Source organism: Dermacentor andersoni, chromosome 3, assembly GCF_023375885.2.
Source record: "Dermacentor andersoni chromosome 3, qqDerAnde1_hic_scaffold, whole genome shotgun sequence".
In the NCBI taxonomy this organism is placed as follows: Eukaryota; Metazoa; Arthropoda; class Arachnida; order Ixodida; family Ixodidae; genus Dermacentor; species Dermacentor andersoni.
This window is the reverse complement of record NC_092816.1, coordinates 221,912,812-221,931,892: the sequence shown is the minus strand read 5'-3', so window position 1 is coordinate 221,931,892 and position 19,081 is coordinate 221,912,812. Positions and strand designations below refer to the sequence as shown.

Below are 19,081 nucleotides of genomic sequence, written 5' to 3'. Positions count from 1 at the left end.
TCCAACTTTGTCCTTTCGTACAAAGGAATTGGGATGTGCCTTGGAGAGCTGAGCATGAAAGGTTTCGCTCCTGCTTGCAGCTGAATTCGGTGTTCCTCGTGCAGCTTACCGAGTCCCTGGAACAACGCTGGAAATTCTTTTGGATTCACTTTCTCAGCAATGGCATTTACAAATGTCAACATCTGGAGTTCTTTGATCGCTGGCAATGCCTAGCAACGGAGTGCGGACCTCATCTAAGATGTAGACATCCTGAGTAGTCATACGGTCGCAGTAGATGAGCTCGAGTTGTGCCACTCCTGCGGCTGGAAGAAGGTTTCCTTCTGGACCATGTGGTTGGTGAGGAGGAGCAGAGAGAAAAGGTCTGTCCTTGAGCATCTGGAACACTTGCTTCGGGAGGACTGTTTCGTTGGAGCCAGTGTCAATTTTGAAATTACTGGCTGACCTTGAACAAAGACTTGCCTCCCACGTTCCGGCATATGACGTCTTGATTACTCCAAAGAATTCTGCTTCTAAATTGACTTGTTGAATTTCGACACAATCGAGGCACCGCGACAGCATACGAAGGCATAATGACCCTTTTTCCGGCAATTCCTGCAGATTTCCAAGCATGCTCGGCACAGAGGACGAGGGTGACACTCTTGACTGCACCAAATGCATGGTTTCTGCATGCTGTTTTTACCGGAGGATGAAGATGGCTTGTTTGCCCCGCATGAATAGCTGCTGCTTTTGTGCTGTTTAAAAGAACCCCAAGGGGATTGCGGAGCAGACGCAACTTTGATCACACATGGCACTTCCTGACAGAGCTCGACTTGTGCTGACGGATGCTCTCGATCTGGCAGACTGACTCAAGAGCCTTCTGAAGAGCGAGGTCTGCGTCGAGCTGTAGCCTGGCAGATAGCTGCTTATCTTTTATTCCAACTATGAGGTGGTCGCGCACAAACTCTTCACGAAGAGCGCCGAACTTGCAGTCTTTCGAAAGTCTGAAGTGCAGTAACGAAGTCTTCAGCTGACTCATCGTCTTTTTGCACTCTGGTGCTGAATCTGGCTCGTTCAAAGATTACGTTGCGTCACGAGATAAAGTATTTGTTGAACTGCTCCACGACTGCATCGAATTTCTTGGAGTTCTCTTCAGAGAGCAAAAGTGGCGCAGAGTAGTGCATCTACTCGATGCTTCTCGGGCTTAACGCACAACCCTGAAGAGGTTCGAAAACAAAATCTGTTTCCACTTCGGCCACTCGTTTGGCGACGAAAAGTTTAAGGCGTCCAGTGGTTGAATTACGAATGACCATAGTCTCGAACTTATGGGGTCGCGTTGCTTGAGTACAGAGATGTGCGTATAGGGAGCAGCTCACCGGCGTTTCGTTGCTGGCATCGTCCTTCGCATGGAGGAGGACTAGAAGCCGATGTCCGCTGGTAGAACCTGTTCTGACACCATGTTGTAGCTAGGAAGGAAGAGCGCGACGGCCAGACGAGGAGTCACATACGCACACGTTTAACCCTTTGAGGGTCGAATTATTTTGAAAGAAGCTTTCCCAGGTGGTCAAATTACTTTATTGCTGATCTTGAATGTACAAAATGTATAAAGTAGAGAATAAATAGAAAAAAAAATTAGGAACAGTATTTTGGTACCTACTACCTTGTTCTGTCGGCGCTGCGTCCAGAAGTACTAGGTGCCCTACGTGACAATCCGACCGCCAGGCACCTCGGTTTCTCCCGGACGCTCGCGAGGATACAAGAAAGGTATTACTGGCCGCGCCTAACTGCCGACGTCGCCCGTTACGTCAAGACATGCAGAGACTGTCAGAGACGCAAGACACCACCGACAAGGCCAGCGAGATTACTACAGCAGATCAAGCCTCCTTGCCAACCTTTTCAGCAGATCAGGATGGACTTGTTGGGACCATTTCCGACGTCAACATCTGGAAATAAGTGGATCGTCATGGAAACGGACTACCTCACCTGCTTTGCTGAACCTAAAGCTCTGCGGAAAGGTACCGCAGCCGAAGTGGCACAATTTTTCGTTGAAAGCACCCTTCTGCGACATGGCGCCCCAGCAGTCCTCATCACCGACAGAGGAACGACCTTTACAGTGGAGCCCACCCAAGCCATTCTGCAGTACAGTCAGACAAGGCACAGGAGGACAACTGCCTACCACCCACAGACGAATGGTCTTACGGAACGCCTGAATGAGACCCTTGCCGACATGCTAGCAAGTACGTCGAACACAAGACCTGGGATGCCGTCCTGCCGTACGTAACCTTCGCTTACAACACGGCGGTGCAAGAAACAACACAGATCAAGTCGTTTAAGCTGGTTTACGTCAGGAATTCGATGACGCTCAACGCCATGCTGCCACACGTCACTGACGAGGAGAATCTTGACGTTTCTACCTATCTCAAGCACGCCGAAGAAGCCCTACAGCTTGCCCGCCTATGGATCAAGAACCAGCAGCCTACCGACAGCCAACAGTACAACCTCCGACGATGTTTCGTCGAGTACCAGCCCGGCGACCGTGGCTGGGTATGGACCCTGATACGCCGACGAGGACTGAGTGATGAACTATTGCGACGCTATTTCGGACCCTACATGGTCATCCAACGTATTGGCGCCCTGGGCTATGAGGTCATGCCAGACGGCATTTTGCATTCACAGCGGTGCCACTCACGATCTGAAGTGGTCCACGTGGTGAATCTTAAACCGTTTTATGGACGCTGATGAACTTACTTATTTTGTTATTTTCTTTGCTTTTCTTTATTACTTTCGTTTGTTTGCAGAATCGGGTCGATGCTTTTTAAGAGGGGGGTAGTGACACGTGTACTTGTCTTTATCGGGCGATGCGTTTTACCACCTAACAAATGTTATCGCACAGTGCAGGACGTGCCTGCATGTATAGGAAGTTTCTGGAATGTCATTGATGGTTCCATCCCGATCCCGATGTGTAATCCGATTGCATGTGTGCATGACGCGAACAATGTAGAACTTTGTGGAAGGCACACGGGTCCCAGCGATTACTCTTGAACATTCGACGCGCTTGACCCACTGATCAGATTTTCAACCCACTGATCTGATTTTCGACGATCACCGAGTGTATTCGCCGCTATCGTTTCAGTGTAGCCTGCTTTTGAGGGCGCAAGTTCGTCCAATAAAACGCTAGTTTCGTTAATCACAGTTTTGCTGCCTTCTTCACCGTCACTACCACGTGACAATATTTTAAAGCAACGGTAGCTCAACAAATTAATGCAGTATTTACTCGATTCTAATGTGCACATCTTATTCCAGGAAATTTAATCCAGAAGTTGCTTGGGTGGTGCAATCCCATACAAATACAATACCTCAATCATGTTCACAGCGTTTTCAACAGCCTACCATCACAGTCAGCCTAGCCAGCACCATCACCATGGCGACCATCGGCGTTCAACCTCAGCTTGAATACGCCGCATCCGTCTGGTCTCCCCATCAGGAATACTTGATCAAGAAACTTGAATCTATCCAGAATAGGGCTGCGCGTTTTATTTCACGTTATGACTATAACAAAAGCATAACACAAATTAAACTCGACCTCTCACTAGAACCCTTGCATGATCGTCGTGATATAGCCTTGCTATCATTATTTCATTAATATGTCCATAATACAGCACTATCAGTCCTGCCTCTTGAAACTCCTCATTACAGGTCACACTGGCTGTACAATCAGTTCAATTTCATGTACATCTATGGAAAGACTAATTCATTTAACTACTCCGCTCTTCCAAGAGCCATTCGCCTTTGGAATAATTTTACTAACCCCATCGCTTATGAGAGTGACCAGGAAAAATTCCAGCATCTTCTAGCAATGCATTTTTCAAGCTCTACATAACCTAACGTGTTATTTTTGAGTTTCCCATTATTATTGTGCTACTACACCTTAAATACTGTTTTATTATAGCCAAATATTGTCCTGCTCACTCTAATTCTATTGGCTATATTTTACTTTGTGAAAATTTCTTGTTCACTGACCTCTTGCATTCAAAATCATTTGGTTTGTCGTTTGCACAATTTTTAACACCACATTACTGCATGTTAGCGCATTTTTACACTATTTTTTGTATATATTCACACATGCATTCTAATTATTGTATAATCTTTGAGTGTACTCTGCCCCCTTACACAATGCCTCTAGGGGCCTGTAAGGTATCTTTAAATAAATAAAAATAGATGGCAACAGGATGAGTTCTCACATAGCATGATGACGCATTGCTTTCAGTCCGATTACAAAAGCACATTCAAATGATAGGTTATTGTACATGTGAAGTTAGGTACAGCAAGTCACATTGCCCATTCTTGGCTTGCCAAGTAATTGCATGCTTTGCAGGCCAAGCTAGCTAAATGATTGGTCTAGTCGTGGGCAACCATCCCGGTTGCGGTTGTTGCAAACTTGTTTGATAAATGCAGAATGTAAAACGTGCTATGAACTGTACAGGAAATTACACATGGCTTTTTATACAGAGCGATGAAGTGTTGTGTGAGAAGGATAACGATAACGAGTAAATGAATTTCCATTCTGTGAAGGTAAGGTTCGCCGGTTTCATCTTTATTATTGCCGCAATCGGAGGCATGCTATGCTTTTTCTGCTAAAACAATTGGGTGCACATTCGACTTCTTCATTTATGAGCTCCAGCGCAATTTTTCCCATTCGTTTTATCCACGTCAAGAAAGCACACTTGAGGACTCCTTGACATGTTTCATGCACTCCGAGAGCAGGTGTGAGGGCAAATGTGCATTACCTGACCAGTTTGTTTATCTTCCTTTCTACCTGGAACTGGTAAAAAATGGGTGCCCGTTCGATTGACAAACGTGTTATAATTCTGACAAATACTGCCACATGAATCAGTGGTGTGTTTTGGTGCTTTTTCTGCCCGTTGTTTTAACTCAACTCACTGGATAATTTGACCTACTGCGTCGGTCCCATTAGGGCTGAATTAACAGAAGTCACCTGTATAAGCATCACTGCAGTCAAAGCTTATTACAATGAAGTCGCATCTGACAAAAATACCTTCGTAAAGAGTTTTTGCAAGAACCCTTTACACGCTGACACTGGTAACAATCATTTTAGATTAACTTCATTTGTACAGTGAGACCTTGTTAATTTGGATTTCATGGATCCAAAGAAAATGTCAGAGTTAACTGAATGCCAAATTATCGAGGGTATCAAGAAAACAAGCAAATGCTTACTACACTAAAACACGTATCTGCCCAATGAATCAGCAAATCCTGTTTCTATTTTTTACAAAGGAAGTGCGGAAGCTGCAATGTGCGCCATCTCCAGACTGATTGGCATTTGTAGCTTTGCAGCGGCACACGTCTACACCCGAGATGCTTTTTCCCTAGCACACACATATTGATTAATTTTTTTTCCCCACTGAGCTAGCCGCCAACAAATCGTTCCGTCTATTGCGATGTAACTGGTGCTGTTGATCCAACAGCTTTGCACCGAGTCAAACTTTAAAGTACAGTAAAAGCTAGTTAATTCGAATTCCGTGGGGATGCTACAAAAATACGAAATACAAAATTCGAACTAATGAAAGTCAGAAAAAACAATGGCATGGTTAAGGCGTGTATATAGTCCGACATGGCATGCGCATGGGTGCACACACGCTAAGTCATGTTGGCGTGAACAGTGACGTCTATACTTCGAAGCACTGGAGCAGCCAACGTAACCGGATGCGGCCAACGCGGTCCGACATGCCCGACGTCGACATGGCTCTTGCTCATCCGCGCATTCGTCGTGCCGACTGATGCGGAGAAAAAAAATGTCGCAGTTTCGCCCGAAAAGCAAAGCATTGATTGTGATAGCAAATTAGTAGATAGCTATATGAAGTAAGGATAGTAGTTTTATTGGCCGTATAACCTTGTAGTAAACATTTGCATACTAACTAAATTAACAAGTACGGTATCATGCGCGCTCAGGTAAACATGAGCGCATCTCGCTCGCTGAACACAGAAATTCGCCGAAAAACGGTGGAATGAGGAATCGTGGCAGTAGCAGCGATCGAATTGACCTCCGTGCATCTGTCCCTTCGACGCGAATGAAACGTAGAAAGCATATTGTATACGAAGCTATCAGCATTACGTGCACTCTGCAAACATCGCAGATCACTTTGAAGATGAAGCCCACATGGGCGCGCACTCTGGCCATGTCGCAGATCACTTTCAAGACATGACGCCCGCATGGCCGCGTTGTAAGCAGCAGCCACCGGACAGAATGTCCCCCCTCTCTCCGCCTTACCCCCGTGCCATGCACGCCACAGGAGAGGGCTTGCATCCGCCCCACCTTCCTCGCTCGCACACGCAAGATTGAGCCGCATACGCCGGTTCAACCTCGCATGTTTTTGCTCGCACATATAGCATACAGTGCACGGCAACGGTTTATCACCCTTGAACTTTGTACGGAACCTCACGGGAAAGAAGCGACCTGCAACAGAGGCGTTGGCCATGCCTGGCCAGACGCGTCTCTCCAGGCAGGCCTAAACAAAGGGCTGCAGATGGAAAAGTAAAGCCACGCGGCCAGTGCGGCGACACCAGCGTCACCAACGTGCTCCCACACACTAGCACTCTCCCCATCCACGATGGTGTGGAGTTCGAATTATCGGTGGCGGTGCGGATTTCAGTGTGAATTAGCGGGGTGTGTTACATATTGCTTTCAATACATTGCTGGACTGACCGTAGTGGCTACTATTATCTGAACTTGCAAATTAACGAGTTGTGAATTAACGACTGGTTACTGTACTGTTTGCCATAACCACTATAGAAGCAATCACGGATAGCGACCTCGTAGTTCTGAAGGCACGCGGCTGACGAATGCACCAAGTCAAACTGAAACTACTGTTTACTGCAACTGCGGATGAAACTGCGGTTGCTATGAACGAGATTATGGGTGATGACTACGCAGTTATGAAGGCACGCGGCCCACACGCATGCCAAGTCGAAACAAGACAGTATGCCGTTTGCCGCAATCCCTGTGGACGAAACAACGGTACCTATTGACGTGACCTTGGATGACGACTACGCAGTTATGAAGGCCCGTGGCCAACATGGTGCTTTGCATGGTAGTAAATGCAATACAGGCTTTAAATACACAAATAAACACGAAGTGTTCCGGCATTGCTGCAATTCCCATACAATTTCCACTGATGACTGGCAATGCAGACTTCGCTGCTTCGTTTCTTAGTTGCACATTAGTGCTGTTCTTGCTCTTTTGCATCACACATTTGCGGTGCTCGCCGAGCTCCCAGAATTGCCCAAATTAACGAGAGTTTGATTACATCAAATAATGCACAAGACTGCAGAGACCAGAGGACAAGCCCGAATTATCAGAATTAAAGAGGGTAGAATTAACGTTTAACTGTACTGTATCTGCATTCACTACATTAAGATTCGAATGTGACCCGAGCATGAAAGTCACCCGGCACTTACGGTGCAACAAAGCAAGTTCCACACCCAGCATCCACAGCTAAGTTAAGGAAAATGTGAACAACCCACACAAGTATTTGAATGTGTGTGGTAGGGGTATGCAAATCAGCATGCCTAACCCCTTCTCACAGCACTATTGCAAATGACATGAAGCATGTGGGATGCAGTTTTCAATCCAGCATGATGCTACTTGTAATTACTGGAAAAAAATGCAAGAATATGCTGGCTAGTGCAAGTATGAGAGTTAAACGGTGCAGACAAGAAAGGTGAACTCTTCTGTTCTCTGACCACAAAGCCTTTTGCAGTTTTAAATATGCATAAGCGTTCGTAGTCAACCAAACAGTAGGCACTCCTTGGTGTCCACTTACCTCATGAGTTCGAACTCCCCGTCCGGAGGAATGAAGCTGATGCTGTGTTCACTCTCAAATTTGCTCAGTTTCACGCACTGGTGGAACTGGCAGTCATCTATCGCTATTGATGTCTTCCCTGTGCTGCAGAGGAGGAGAATGCATGACATACAGTAAACAACTGAACACAATCCATGTACTGCAGGTCAAATTTTTTTACCATGCGCAACACAGATGATCCACAGTTAGGGCATTACTGAAGGCCATTTAGTCTAGGAAATTGCAATGTTGCAGTTGAAAAGCACTGCATGGCCCTGCACCTGTATTGGTCTTGTGTGTTCCTACATCATCATCAGCCTGGTTACACCCACTGCAGGGCAAAGGCCTCTCCCATACTTCAACTACCCCTGTCATGTACTATTTGTGGCCATGTCGTCCCTGCCAACTTAATCTCATCCGCCCACCTAACTTTCTGCCGCCCTCTGCTACGCTACCCTTCCCTCGGAATCCAGTCCGTAACCCTTAATGACTATCGGTTATCTTCCCTCCTCATTACGTGTCCTGCCCATGCCCATTTCTTCTTTCTGCCGCCCTCTGCTACGCTACCCTTCCCTCGGAATCCAGTCCGTAACTTTTAATGACTATAGGTTATCTTCCCTCCTCATTACGTGTCCTGCCCATGCCCATTTCTTTTTCTTGATTTCAACTAAGGTGTCATTAACTCGCGTTTGTTCCCTCACCCAATCTGCATATGTTCCTACATATTAACATACAACATGGTGATGTGCAATATTGCCTAAGCAACAGACGTACAGGGAGTAATAGTACTGTATTTACTCTATTGTAACACGAGTTTCGCGATTTTCGTTTCATTTCATTACCTTAAAGACCCCTTGCGGGGTATACATTACCAGTTGCTTGAACTCAACCCTCACGTTACAATTCGAATTGGCAAAAATGACAACATTAAAACACATTCTAGATCCTGCGGTATTCAGCATTATGTTGACAACCTGTACCTTTACATCTCGATTCAATCCACAGACAAGTCGACAGAAGTAAACTTTTTTTGTTGGAATCCACGCCATTTTCTCTGTGCTTGTGGCTAATGTTGCTGTTACGGTGCCCGTGTAGCCTGCGGCCTTTTGCACTTCGACTTCATTTGCAATGTTACGGTGACACAGCATGTTCGGTACGATGCCCACTTCGAGAGCCGAGCAATTTTGATGGCAGAGGAGCTGCAAAACTGCCACAGCTAAGCAACTCAACAACAATGAGTCTATGGATGGCAGGACTAGCAGGAGGCCCTGCTTAAATGCAAGGCCAGTTGGAAGAGCTCTGTGGACCTCATAGTGGTCGGGCACTGTTTCCGAATAAAATGGTTGAGTGGTCCTTTAAGAAGTACTTAAATATGAAACGAGCTTGACGACGTGGATAACTTGAGATTCTCTGGTAATAGTATCACTCAGGTAACAGTATCACTTTTGCGAGACTGCTCGTCCAGGCACCGAACCCCTTAAAGTATATGACTGTCAGTCATATACTGAGAGCGAGCCAAGCACAGTACCAGAAACTAGCCTTGTACGAATATTGAAGCGCTTCGAATATTCGAACGAATATTGCAGTATTCGAATTCGCTTCGACCAGAACTTAAAATTTCCGATATTTCGCAGTGTTCGGGGTGAACGAATATCAAAACTGCAGTTTCAGTACTATCAGGAGTTTCGGTCTTGTAGGGCAAAAGCCCCAGTGCCATTGACATCAGGCCTACAAATTTACTACATGTGGAGCCAAGACAAGCTTCAGAGCATTGTCATAGCCATCACGTGCGCACGTTCGTCAAGACAGTCAAGGCTCCCGTTCCATTGTTTGGTTACCGTGTGGCACGTGTGCAGTGAGCAGATGGTGGTCGCATTGCGCGCCCAACTTCAGTGTGCACCAGTTGCTTCAATCCGTCAAGTGACATGGCCAATGCGTCCACGGGTGCCAATCCGATATGGAACTGTTTTGTGAAGGTCCCGCCAGGCCAGGAAGCTCAGTGTCTCAAATGCCATGCTATACTGAAGGCGTTAACTAAATGGCGGCGACTCTGGCAACGCATTTAAAGAGGCACCCGAATGTATTCGTGGCGTACGAAAAACGTTCTGCGTGGAAAAGCGTGAAGTCTACTGCTGTCGCTAAGTCTGACGTGCAACAGCCTTTAGTAGCAGACCGTTTTAAGCCGAAGCTGAAAAATAGGCGCCAGAAGCACAAGAAATGACAAGGGCTATTGCCGGATTTATAGTGCGCAGGATGCATTCTTACAGCGTTGTTGAGGAGCCAGGCTTTGTGGCCGTTATGAACACTGCTATCCCCGAGTATGTTGTGCCGCCTCGAACAACGTTTTCCAGAGCAATAATTTCGGAGCTCTACGCTTTGAAGAAACAAAACTTGATAAGCACTCTTCAGGCAGTGATTGACAGTGGAGTAGCGGCAATTTCCATAACGACGGACAGTTGGACATCGCGTGCTAATGAAAGCTACCTGTCGGTAACATGCCACGTCATGGACAGCTCATTTCAACTGCATGTGCACACACTGGCATGTACAGAAATGGCAGACGCTCACACAGTCGGAAACTTGCCCTTCCTGAAAAGCGGGATGGAGGAGTGGGCACTTCCCAATCCAGGTACTGTGTTGTACGTTGTTACAGATAATGGGAGAAATTTCACTGCTGGAATTACTCAGTCGCCTTGGATAGGCATAAAATGTTTCGGGCACACGCTGCAGTTGTGCATGAGTGATGTAAAGCGGGATGTACAGTGCCGCCCACTGCTGTGTAGAGCGCGCGAACGGCCGGCTTTGCTTTGGGGGGACGACCCCTGGCGCAGGTAGCTGAACCCAAGATAGCGTGCCCAGGAGCATGCGCGGCCTAATGAACGTACACCCTTGCGCATGTTGCATTTAACCAGCAGTCGTGTTCGTAAGCGCCATTGTTATGTCAAACAGTCCGGGAGCGCAGTTCATTTGTTGCAAAAGGACCAGCGCACGTTATCAGTCCACGCACTTCCTTCTATGACATTCGCCATGCCGCAAGCATCCTCAGACCGAGTGCAGATTAAAGTAAACAGAAGAGATTTTCAACATCGTCACTTGTCAAAAGCAGTTCTGCAGGTTCTGCATGTTTGTTAGGCCACGCATGCTCCTGGGCACACTATCTCGGACCCAGCCACTGCCACCAGGTGTCACCCTGCAGAGCAAAGCCGGCTGCTCGCACGCTCTACACAGTACTGGACGGAACTGTACCTGGATTTTCCCAACTGTGCATGAAGGCCAAGGCTATCGACCGCTATTAGAGAAGCTCAAAGGCTCGGGCACGCCTTATGGAAGTACAAAGGGAAATGCAGCTCAATGCCCTGGAAGTGGTGCAAGATGTTCCAACACATTGGAATAGCGCGTATCAGATGATGACTAGGCTGATGAAGCTTCGCAAACTGATCACCGTGGAGCTTTCGGAATGTGATGGGGTTGATAACCTCACTGCAGCTGAATGGAAGCTGATGACTGCTGCTGTGAAGGTACTCTATCCACTTGCTCAAGCCACAACAGAGCTATCTAGGGACAAATATCCCACGTTGCCCCAAGTTATTCCATTGCTGGAGTGCACTGGAATTGTAATTGCTCGAGACGCAGCTCAATGCGAAGAGCCAACGGCAAGTGCTTCGAGTCTGGCACGCAGCATCAAGGCAAGGTTTCCTGGTGTCAAGACATCCGACGATACAGCCATAGCGATGTTGCTGGACCCAAGATTTAAGGATGCCTGCTATACGGAAAGGGCAGAGAGGAAGTGGGCCTGCACTGTTCTCACCATAGCAGCAGAGGGAACACTGCCAGTGGTATGCTGTGAAACATCAAGTGAGAGTGGTACAGGTTTAGATAGCTCCCGAGATGCTTCTGTGTGTGCTTCTGTGTGGGGGGCCTTTGCAAGCTTTGCACCAGACGGTGCTACGAACCAACACTTGGTGGTATGAAGTCTGGTCCTTCCATCAAAGATTATGTTGAGAGCTACCCGAGAGCTCCCCTCCTTCCCCGCTGTGAGGACCCGCTCGAATGGTGGAAGAGCAAAGGCAGCCACCTTCACCCGTCCCTTGTAAGGTAGCCCGCATGTACCTTTCAGTGCCAGCAACCCAAACAAGCGAAATGTTATTTTCAACAGCGGGTGCCATTGTAACCAGCAGAAGGGAGCATCTACTTCCCCAGCATGTGGAGCAACTAGTTTTTCTGAATGAGAATTTTTGACTTTCATTTTATTAACTGCAGAAAGGAACACCTTTTACTTGCATGTAGAGCTGCGATTTTTTCAGATTTTTTTTGCTGTGTTGTAGCCTTGTAACTAGTAGTGTCTTCACTAATCGTGGAGCTTCTCGTCTTTATGCCATTATGTTTTTACTTGAAATATGTTACCAAATGATTTTCTGTGACGTTTTATACATGTGTTGTAGGTTATCTGTGTGGAAGGGAGCACTTCTACAACTAGTCTATATACAGAAAATTTTTTTTACCGGTTAGGATATGATATCACAGGATTCTCTGTGATGCCTTTGTGTGTTGTAACCTCAGAAATAAAGAATTTTTTCATAAAAAGACTTTAAACTGTTCAGTTTTGTTCTTCGGACATCCGACAACTACTCTAATTAGCTTCGAAAGTATTCGACCCCAAGGACTATTCGCTTCGAAGTAAAATATTACTATTCGCACAAGTCTACTGGCAGCAACACTTGTCAGGGACGCCTTTGGTGCAGATTCACGCGAAATTTCACGAAATGAAACTACCTCTGAAAGTAATCACTCGAGAATACTGCCCAAGAAGAGCTTTGCCTCCTCCTTGGACAACAATGATAAGTGAACTCTTCTCCGAATTGATTCCTTGAATAAAGGTAACATTTCTTTTTCCATTCAACTCAGGTTACATTCGTGGTTAAATTTTTTTATTTCGTGCGGCATGAAAATGGACCCTCGTGGTACATTTTAGTAAATATGGTTATTGCATTTAGGTAATTATCTACTATATATTATGCTTCACAATCAAAGACAGTGCTATTTAAGCACACACACACGTAAACGTCAACGTCTCCGCACATATACAGTCGCCGACTGATTTTTCGGACTCGAAAAATTCAGACATGCTCAATTATTCGGTCTGCTTCGCGACACCGCCATTCTCCCCATAGACAATAATGTATAACAACTGCTGAAAGTTCGGACACCTTGCAACCTCTCGTCGGACTTTTCGGACATTCCTTGAGCCAACTCGATCGAGAGCACCATGCACAGACTCTGACCAGTATATGGTTCGACTTGCTGAACGCCATTTTTGTTTTGAATGAAGCCTCCTTGCTGCCCCACGAAGTGGCGCTACTACAAATCCCCGCTCATCATCATTGTTTCTGCCTGGTTCGTGGCTACAGCAATTCTGGTCTCAGCTTAGTAAGCCATGTCAAGACAATCCAGCAGCCGATTTGTTTCTTCGTGCACGACGCTGCGAGTAGGCCACGTTTTTCATTTGTGCGACTGGTGTCTGCATGATGGCGTGGTGAAGTTTGCTTTGTGTGCTGTGTCGAGGTTGCGGTGATCCAATACGGCGTACGGAAACATCGCGTCAAGTGTCTAATGGCGCCGACAGTACAGATTGCGCAGGGGAATGCAAGCAAGCGGGTGAAGGGAGGCCTAGGATTTGTCGCCTTCCGATGTGCTCCTTACTGACGCCGAAAATGTTCTGCCGAGACCTATGCAGTGCTTGCATTGCGATTGCGGACACCGTCTCATTTGAGATTCACAGGTGCTGACACTCCTGTACTGACATGTGCAGAGCTAGACGGTAAGCTCATTCGTCAGGTTTCTGCTGCAGTGCCAGAAGATGACTCCGAGTCGAAAGACGACACCATGTGCTACGCTGCTGTCACTTGTGGAGCGTGTACAAGCAGCGACTGTGCTTTCAGCCGCCTATAGTGACAGTACGACCCTCTCTTAGGTTCAGGCTTATCTGATTGCGCGTAAACAGAACAGTGTGCAATGGCACATTCACAACTTCTTCAAGCCTACTGCCGAGCCCGAAAAAGTGCGGAAATAAAGGATATTTTTTTTTAATCTGCTTTTTCAGAGACCTGTTTATTCGGACATTTCCGCAATCTCTGTGAAGTCCGAATAAACGGTCAGCGACTGTATTTGCACTGAAGTTATACCAATATAGTACCTTGATTCCACAATCGTATTCAGATACTTCTGTTGTGCATTGAGGAATATGAAAAATAGCAATATTACTGGCTAGCCCAGAGGATGGCAACAATGAGCATCCTTGAACTGCCTTCTGCTGACTTGGGATTATCAAGCAGAAGAAAATAGACAATGATGTGGTCGGATTTGCCACGTCCGTGTACATGTGCAACTGAAAGCGAAGTGAATGAAGCAGAATTCTAGGATTCCCCACAGGTGCCCATTGCACCACATACGAAAAAAGTTTGTTGAGCTGATTTGCCTGATATGTAGTTCACCAAACCTTGTTATGATGAACTTTTTAACAGCACAGTGCCCCCAACAGATGGGATGATACAAGCAGCACACACACACACACTATTGGTACTTTTGTGTTTTCTCTCTAAAAAAAAAAAAGGAAGCAAAAGAATATGTGTACAGTTGGTGCAGTGCTATGTGCTGCCTGCACCTCTCAGACAGAACTGTTCTTTCTGTGATTGCCACCCAACCAGCCTGTCAATTGCTCCTTCCCAATTTACTATAAGTCACCTGGTGTACTGTTGAGCGGTGCTGTGAAGTGCTACTCGGTCAATCGGTGAACGCCTCGTTCAAAGCACAAGGGTGCATAAGATGTGCAGGTGCACTGTGATGTGCCAGAGAGAGAGTGCCCACAGTTTACCGTGCACACGTTCCCTCTTGTCGTACCTGCGGGTTGGGTCGTCAAGTGTGGACACCTTGCCCTTGCTCTCCATGGTGATCTTGTCATTGATGCCAAATTTGCACTCGGGCATGCCCGAGAGGTAAGACTTCATTACGACCTTCCCTGCCACGTGTGCGCTTAGCACCTGGCCTTGGGGAGACATAAGAAGGTTTACGTACTCCAGGACATCCAGAAACAGCTCGTTGCGGCGATATTTGATGCCTTCGCGCCTCCAGCCGATCTGGCCCGTTACCTGCAGAATGGCCAGAACAGTGGTCACTGCAGCACACGCATGCCCACTGCATTTGAACAAACAATGCCAGGCCGTCTGGGCACCAAAACATGCAAACAGACACTGAGGAATGCCGACCACATTTCAAGAACATGACTGCAAGGATGTCGCATTCTGTTCAAAGCCTGTTTATACACCAGTACAAAAAACTTTAATGCAAAAGTGTAAAATGGCCCATTGAGCAAAAAAGCTGGCGACATCTGTAGAAGCAAAGCTCATTGGCTGCGACGTCACATCACAAGCACGCTCGCGACGCTTGCTCGCGCTTTCTGGCTCGAACCTCGACAGAGCAGGCCAAAGGGAACACCTGCTGCTACAGTACTGCATGAGAGAGGGCATCACCATAACACCAAGTCACCCTCGGTCTCAGAAGCCTGTGCCATCCTTGTCCATGCAAACTTTCACCTCAGCAAGGCCAAATAAAAATGTGCCAAGTGCCTCAATGTGCTCGCTTGCCCACGAGAAGTTCACAACTCGAAGGACCATTCAGTGGTGTTCAAGAGGACATTATTGCTTTCGCATTCACAAGCCAATAGAACTGCTTAGATGTCCTCAGAGTTTTAACTCAATTTTCATAGGAACAGAAAATTTACTTCAAGAATGATGAAGTATAGAATGGATTGAAAACAGATGTTTATTGTAGCAACACACTTTTTATTGAGTGCAAAAACTAGAAAAGCTGCTACAAAAAGTTACTCCCCTGCAGCTTCCTTTGGAGAGGAGAATAATGAACTGGAACATGACCACCATCTATGAAAATATAAACCTGCGATAATAAGACTGCAATATAGCCATTTAAGACTAATATTTTCTATGGAGACCAGCCATTAACCTTTTAGATTATACAGAAATGACTAAAAGGCTTGAGGTTTCCATTGGGAGACATAACAGAAGCATGAAGAAGTGAAAGATAATGAGCAAAATGCCAAGAGGTTCGAATTGGAGCCAATCAATAAAGAACTGTTATTACTCATCACATACACAAGATTAAAGGCAATAGTGATGAAGACAGATAATCAGTCCTAGGAGAAGAATAAATTTACTTGATGCAAGTAAAATCTTGCGTCACATTTACCGGCAATACCACAAGATGTCACCAGTTGAATGCACAGATTCTGGGATTGGGAATCTGGAACATTTGCCAAACAACCTGTGAACAGAGATGAGCCCATGCCAGTCATCACTGGCCTATATTTACATACACTGCAGGACAAAGCCTCTCTCGGCGATCTCCAATTACCCTTGTTGCGTTAGCCAATTTCAACTTGTGCCTGCAAATTTCCTCATTTTACTACAGCTAATTCTTTGCCATCCTCTAATGCGTTTCCCTTCCCTTGGCACCTATTATGTAACTAGCAGACCACCAATTATCTATCTGCCCAGCTCTATTTTGTCCTCTTAGTATCAAATATAGAATATTGGCTACCCCCTTTTGCTTTACAACCCATGCTGCTGTCTTCCTGTCTCTGAATGTAAGCCTAACATTTTTCGTTCCATCGCTCATTGCGCAGTCCTTAACTTTTCAAGCTTCTTTGTTAACTTTGGAGTTCCTGCCCCATATGTTGGTACCGGTAGAATGCAACATTTTTTTTCAAAGATAACGGTAATCTGCCACTCATAACTTTACAATCCCTATCATATGCACTCCAGCCCATTTCCATTCTGTAAATTTTCTTCTCATAATCAGAATCCGATGCCACCAGAGCGAGACACGATTCACTTTGCGCTGCCTGCAGCAGGGAATGGTGGCAAGTTTGAGTTGTCGCACATTAAAAGTGTGCAGTAAGCTTCCCATGCCACACATGCCGTTAAGTAAATGCTGACTGCAATGGGGTTGGCAGCGATAGATGTGAATGGCAACGCACGATGACCCGCAAGATTTGATGGTACTAGAACGGGAAACAGTGTGTGGCAACATTTTCGCATGACACGGGTGAGCGAGTGCTGTGGGGAAGCTGCCTTCCTAAGTGCCTACTGATGCCCACGTATGCTTCACATCTTTCTTTGTACGTATGGGATCTAGCAGCCGGGAAATGTATCTGACGGTCTGTTTGACAAATATGCTGAATGTTGGTGCCGAAAGATTGTTTTCCGGCAATGTATTAACCTGCAAGAAAGAAGAGTAACTATTGTAATTATTTTGAGTTCTAGACCGTGAACAACACCACCAGGAAATCATACGAAATGGGATGGTGTCAATGAGGTTCTATTGTATTCTGTAAACCTATGCTATTGTCAAAATAAAAGCTATTCTGATTGCGATGGGGGGTTCAGAAGTGTGTTGACAGCCCACCTGTGAAGTGATCTGACTCTGCTCTTCCTTGGTCTGCGACTTGACCCCCTGTTGGGTGATGAAAGTCTTGAGGATGCCGGTGTCTGTGTTCTGTGGGTAGCCAAAGTCTAGCAGCTCATCGAGCAGCTCGTAGATGAGCACAAAGTTGTTCTTGACGTTCTCCTCGCTGATCTTTCCGAAGTAGGACTGCATCACCTCGCACATCTTGAGCAGGAACTCGAACACCATGGCCGCATTGACGTTCTGCCGCGTCACTGCAGCCAGCCAGATGTTAGCCCGCTTCATGTGGAAGAAGGAGGTGCGCGCTATGTTCGTCACAGGGCTGCGCACCTGCTGCCGGGCGTGGATCACATTCACCCGGAACGCATCCACCGCATTGCGCCTGCACGAGGGGGGCTGGTCAGGGGGGCTACGAGAGCAAAGCTGTTCACCTCCGGCCCCTGCGTGCACGCCCCACATCCATTCCCAGGGGCCGTACCCTGGCCCGTATGGGCGACAGGAATGTGTGCGGTGATCCCGGAGATGGTGCAATACTGGGCACGCATTCCCAGGGGGGTACCCTGGCTGCCTTACGTCCGTATCACAGAGCATGAAAAGGAATGCATGGGCCTAACCCGAAGATAGTGCAATACCAGGCTGGCTCGTGTAATACCGGCTTCAAGCACTCTGCCAACTACCAAAAATAAGTTCTATATCTTGGGTCCAAATAGAACCACATAAACTCGGCGCTGTAAGAGAAACACTATACAGGGTGTCCCAGCCAACTTTAGCCAGAGTTTAAAAATATGCGAATGCCACGTAGCTGGACAGAACCAAGGTAATGTTGTCGCTTCGAGATACTCAGATTATTTCATTCTACCTAATTATATAATTAGTCCTAATTAATCAACTTCTCAAATATTATAATTAGATTAAAAGTGTCATTGAGAAAATTGTAGAGCGACATGAAATACTCCCGATACAGCTTTCTGTTGCTCAATACGTGCTACATAAATAAGTTTTTCTGAGTGTGAAAGAAGCCTGTGAATACACGCAAAGTGCCTCGAGTGCCAGTCGCGCAGCCGATGTATGCAGCCTATACAGCTTGGCTGGTAATGCGTCCCCATATGAATGTTGCGGCCCTACGAATTTTCTCGTCACCGAAGGCGTCAGGGCCGTATAACTGAACACTTCTTGCAAGAATATATATAAAATAACATAGAAGCAACAGTATCTCGTAGTTTAACACTGTTCTTTATCTTTAAGATGTACAAGCACAGGCAAGCCTGAAAATGCAAATTAAATGAAGCCACTGGGGTAGCAACTAAACAATCTACACCAAGGTCGTGTCAATCTCGGTAGTGATAAAGAAAGAAATGAATGAAAAGGAAGTCGGCACGATTCACAGGCAACAGTTCATGAATTAAGAATTTGGATCTTTTATATGCTTTTCGGCGATCATACCAGAAAATACAAACTTCTTGATGCATAGCCAGAGGCTAGTAGTGGGTGAAATTTTATTGTTACTCACTATTCTCTCAACTGCGAGGTTTAACATTTAGAAGCTGCAAAGGCAAAGCGGACTATGAGGGACGCCATAGTGGTTGGCTCCGAAAGCAAGTTTGACCACCTGGGTTTTTTGCCGTGCACCCAAAAGCATCGTAAATGAAGATTTTTGCATTTTGCCCCTATTCAAATGCGGCTGCTGCAGCTAGTGCGACTGCTCTCTAAAAACGTGAAATTTTATTCCTATTACATGTGCACCAGAGTAACAAACTTTCTCAATGTTT

The 19,081-nt window shown here is 46.3% G+C and overlaps 1 protein-coding gene across 1 annotated transcript in view; it reads right to left on the bottom strand.

The window, feature by feature from the left end:
• Positions 1-19,081, bottom strand: part of AP-2mu (adaptor protein complex 2, mu subunit) — a 67,648-nt gene that overhangs the window by 45,118 nt on the left and 3,449 nt on the right. The window contains exons 3-5 of the mRNA XM_050172646.3: positions 17,313-17,694; positions 14,733-14,980; positions 7,818-7,940 (exon numbers count right to left, since the gene is read on the bottom strand). Of these exons, the coding sequence (XP_050028603.1) occupies positions 7,818-7,940; positions 14,733-14,980; positions 17,313-17,694 (753 nt within the window). The remainder of the gene's footprint in view (positions 1-7,817; positions 7,941-14,732; positions 14,981-17,312; positions 17,695-19,081) is intronic.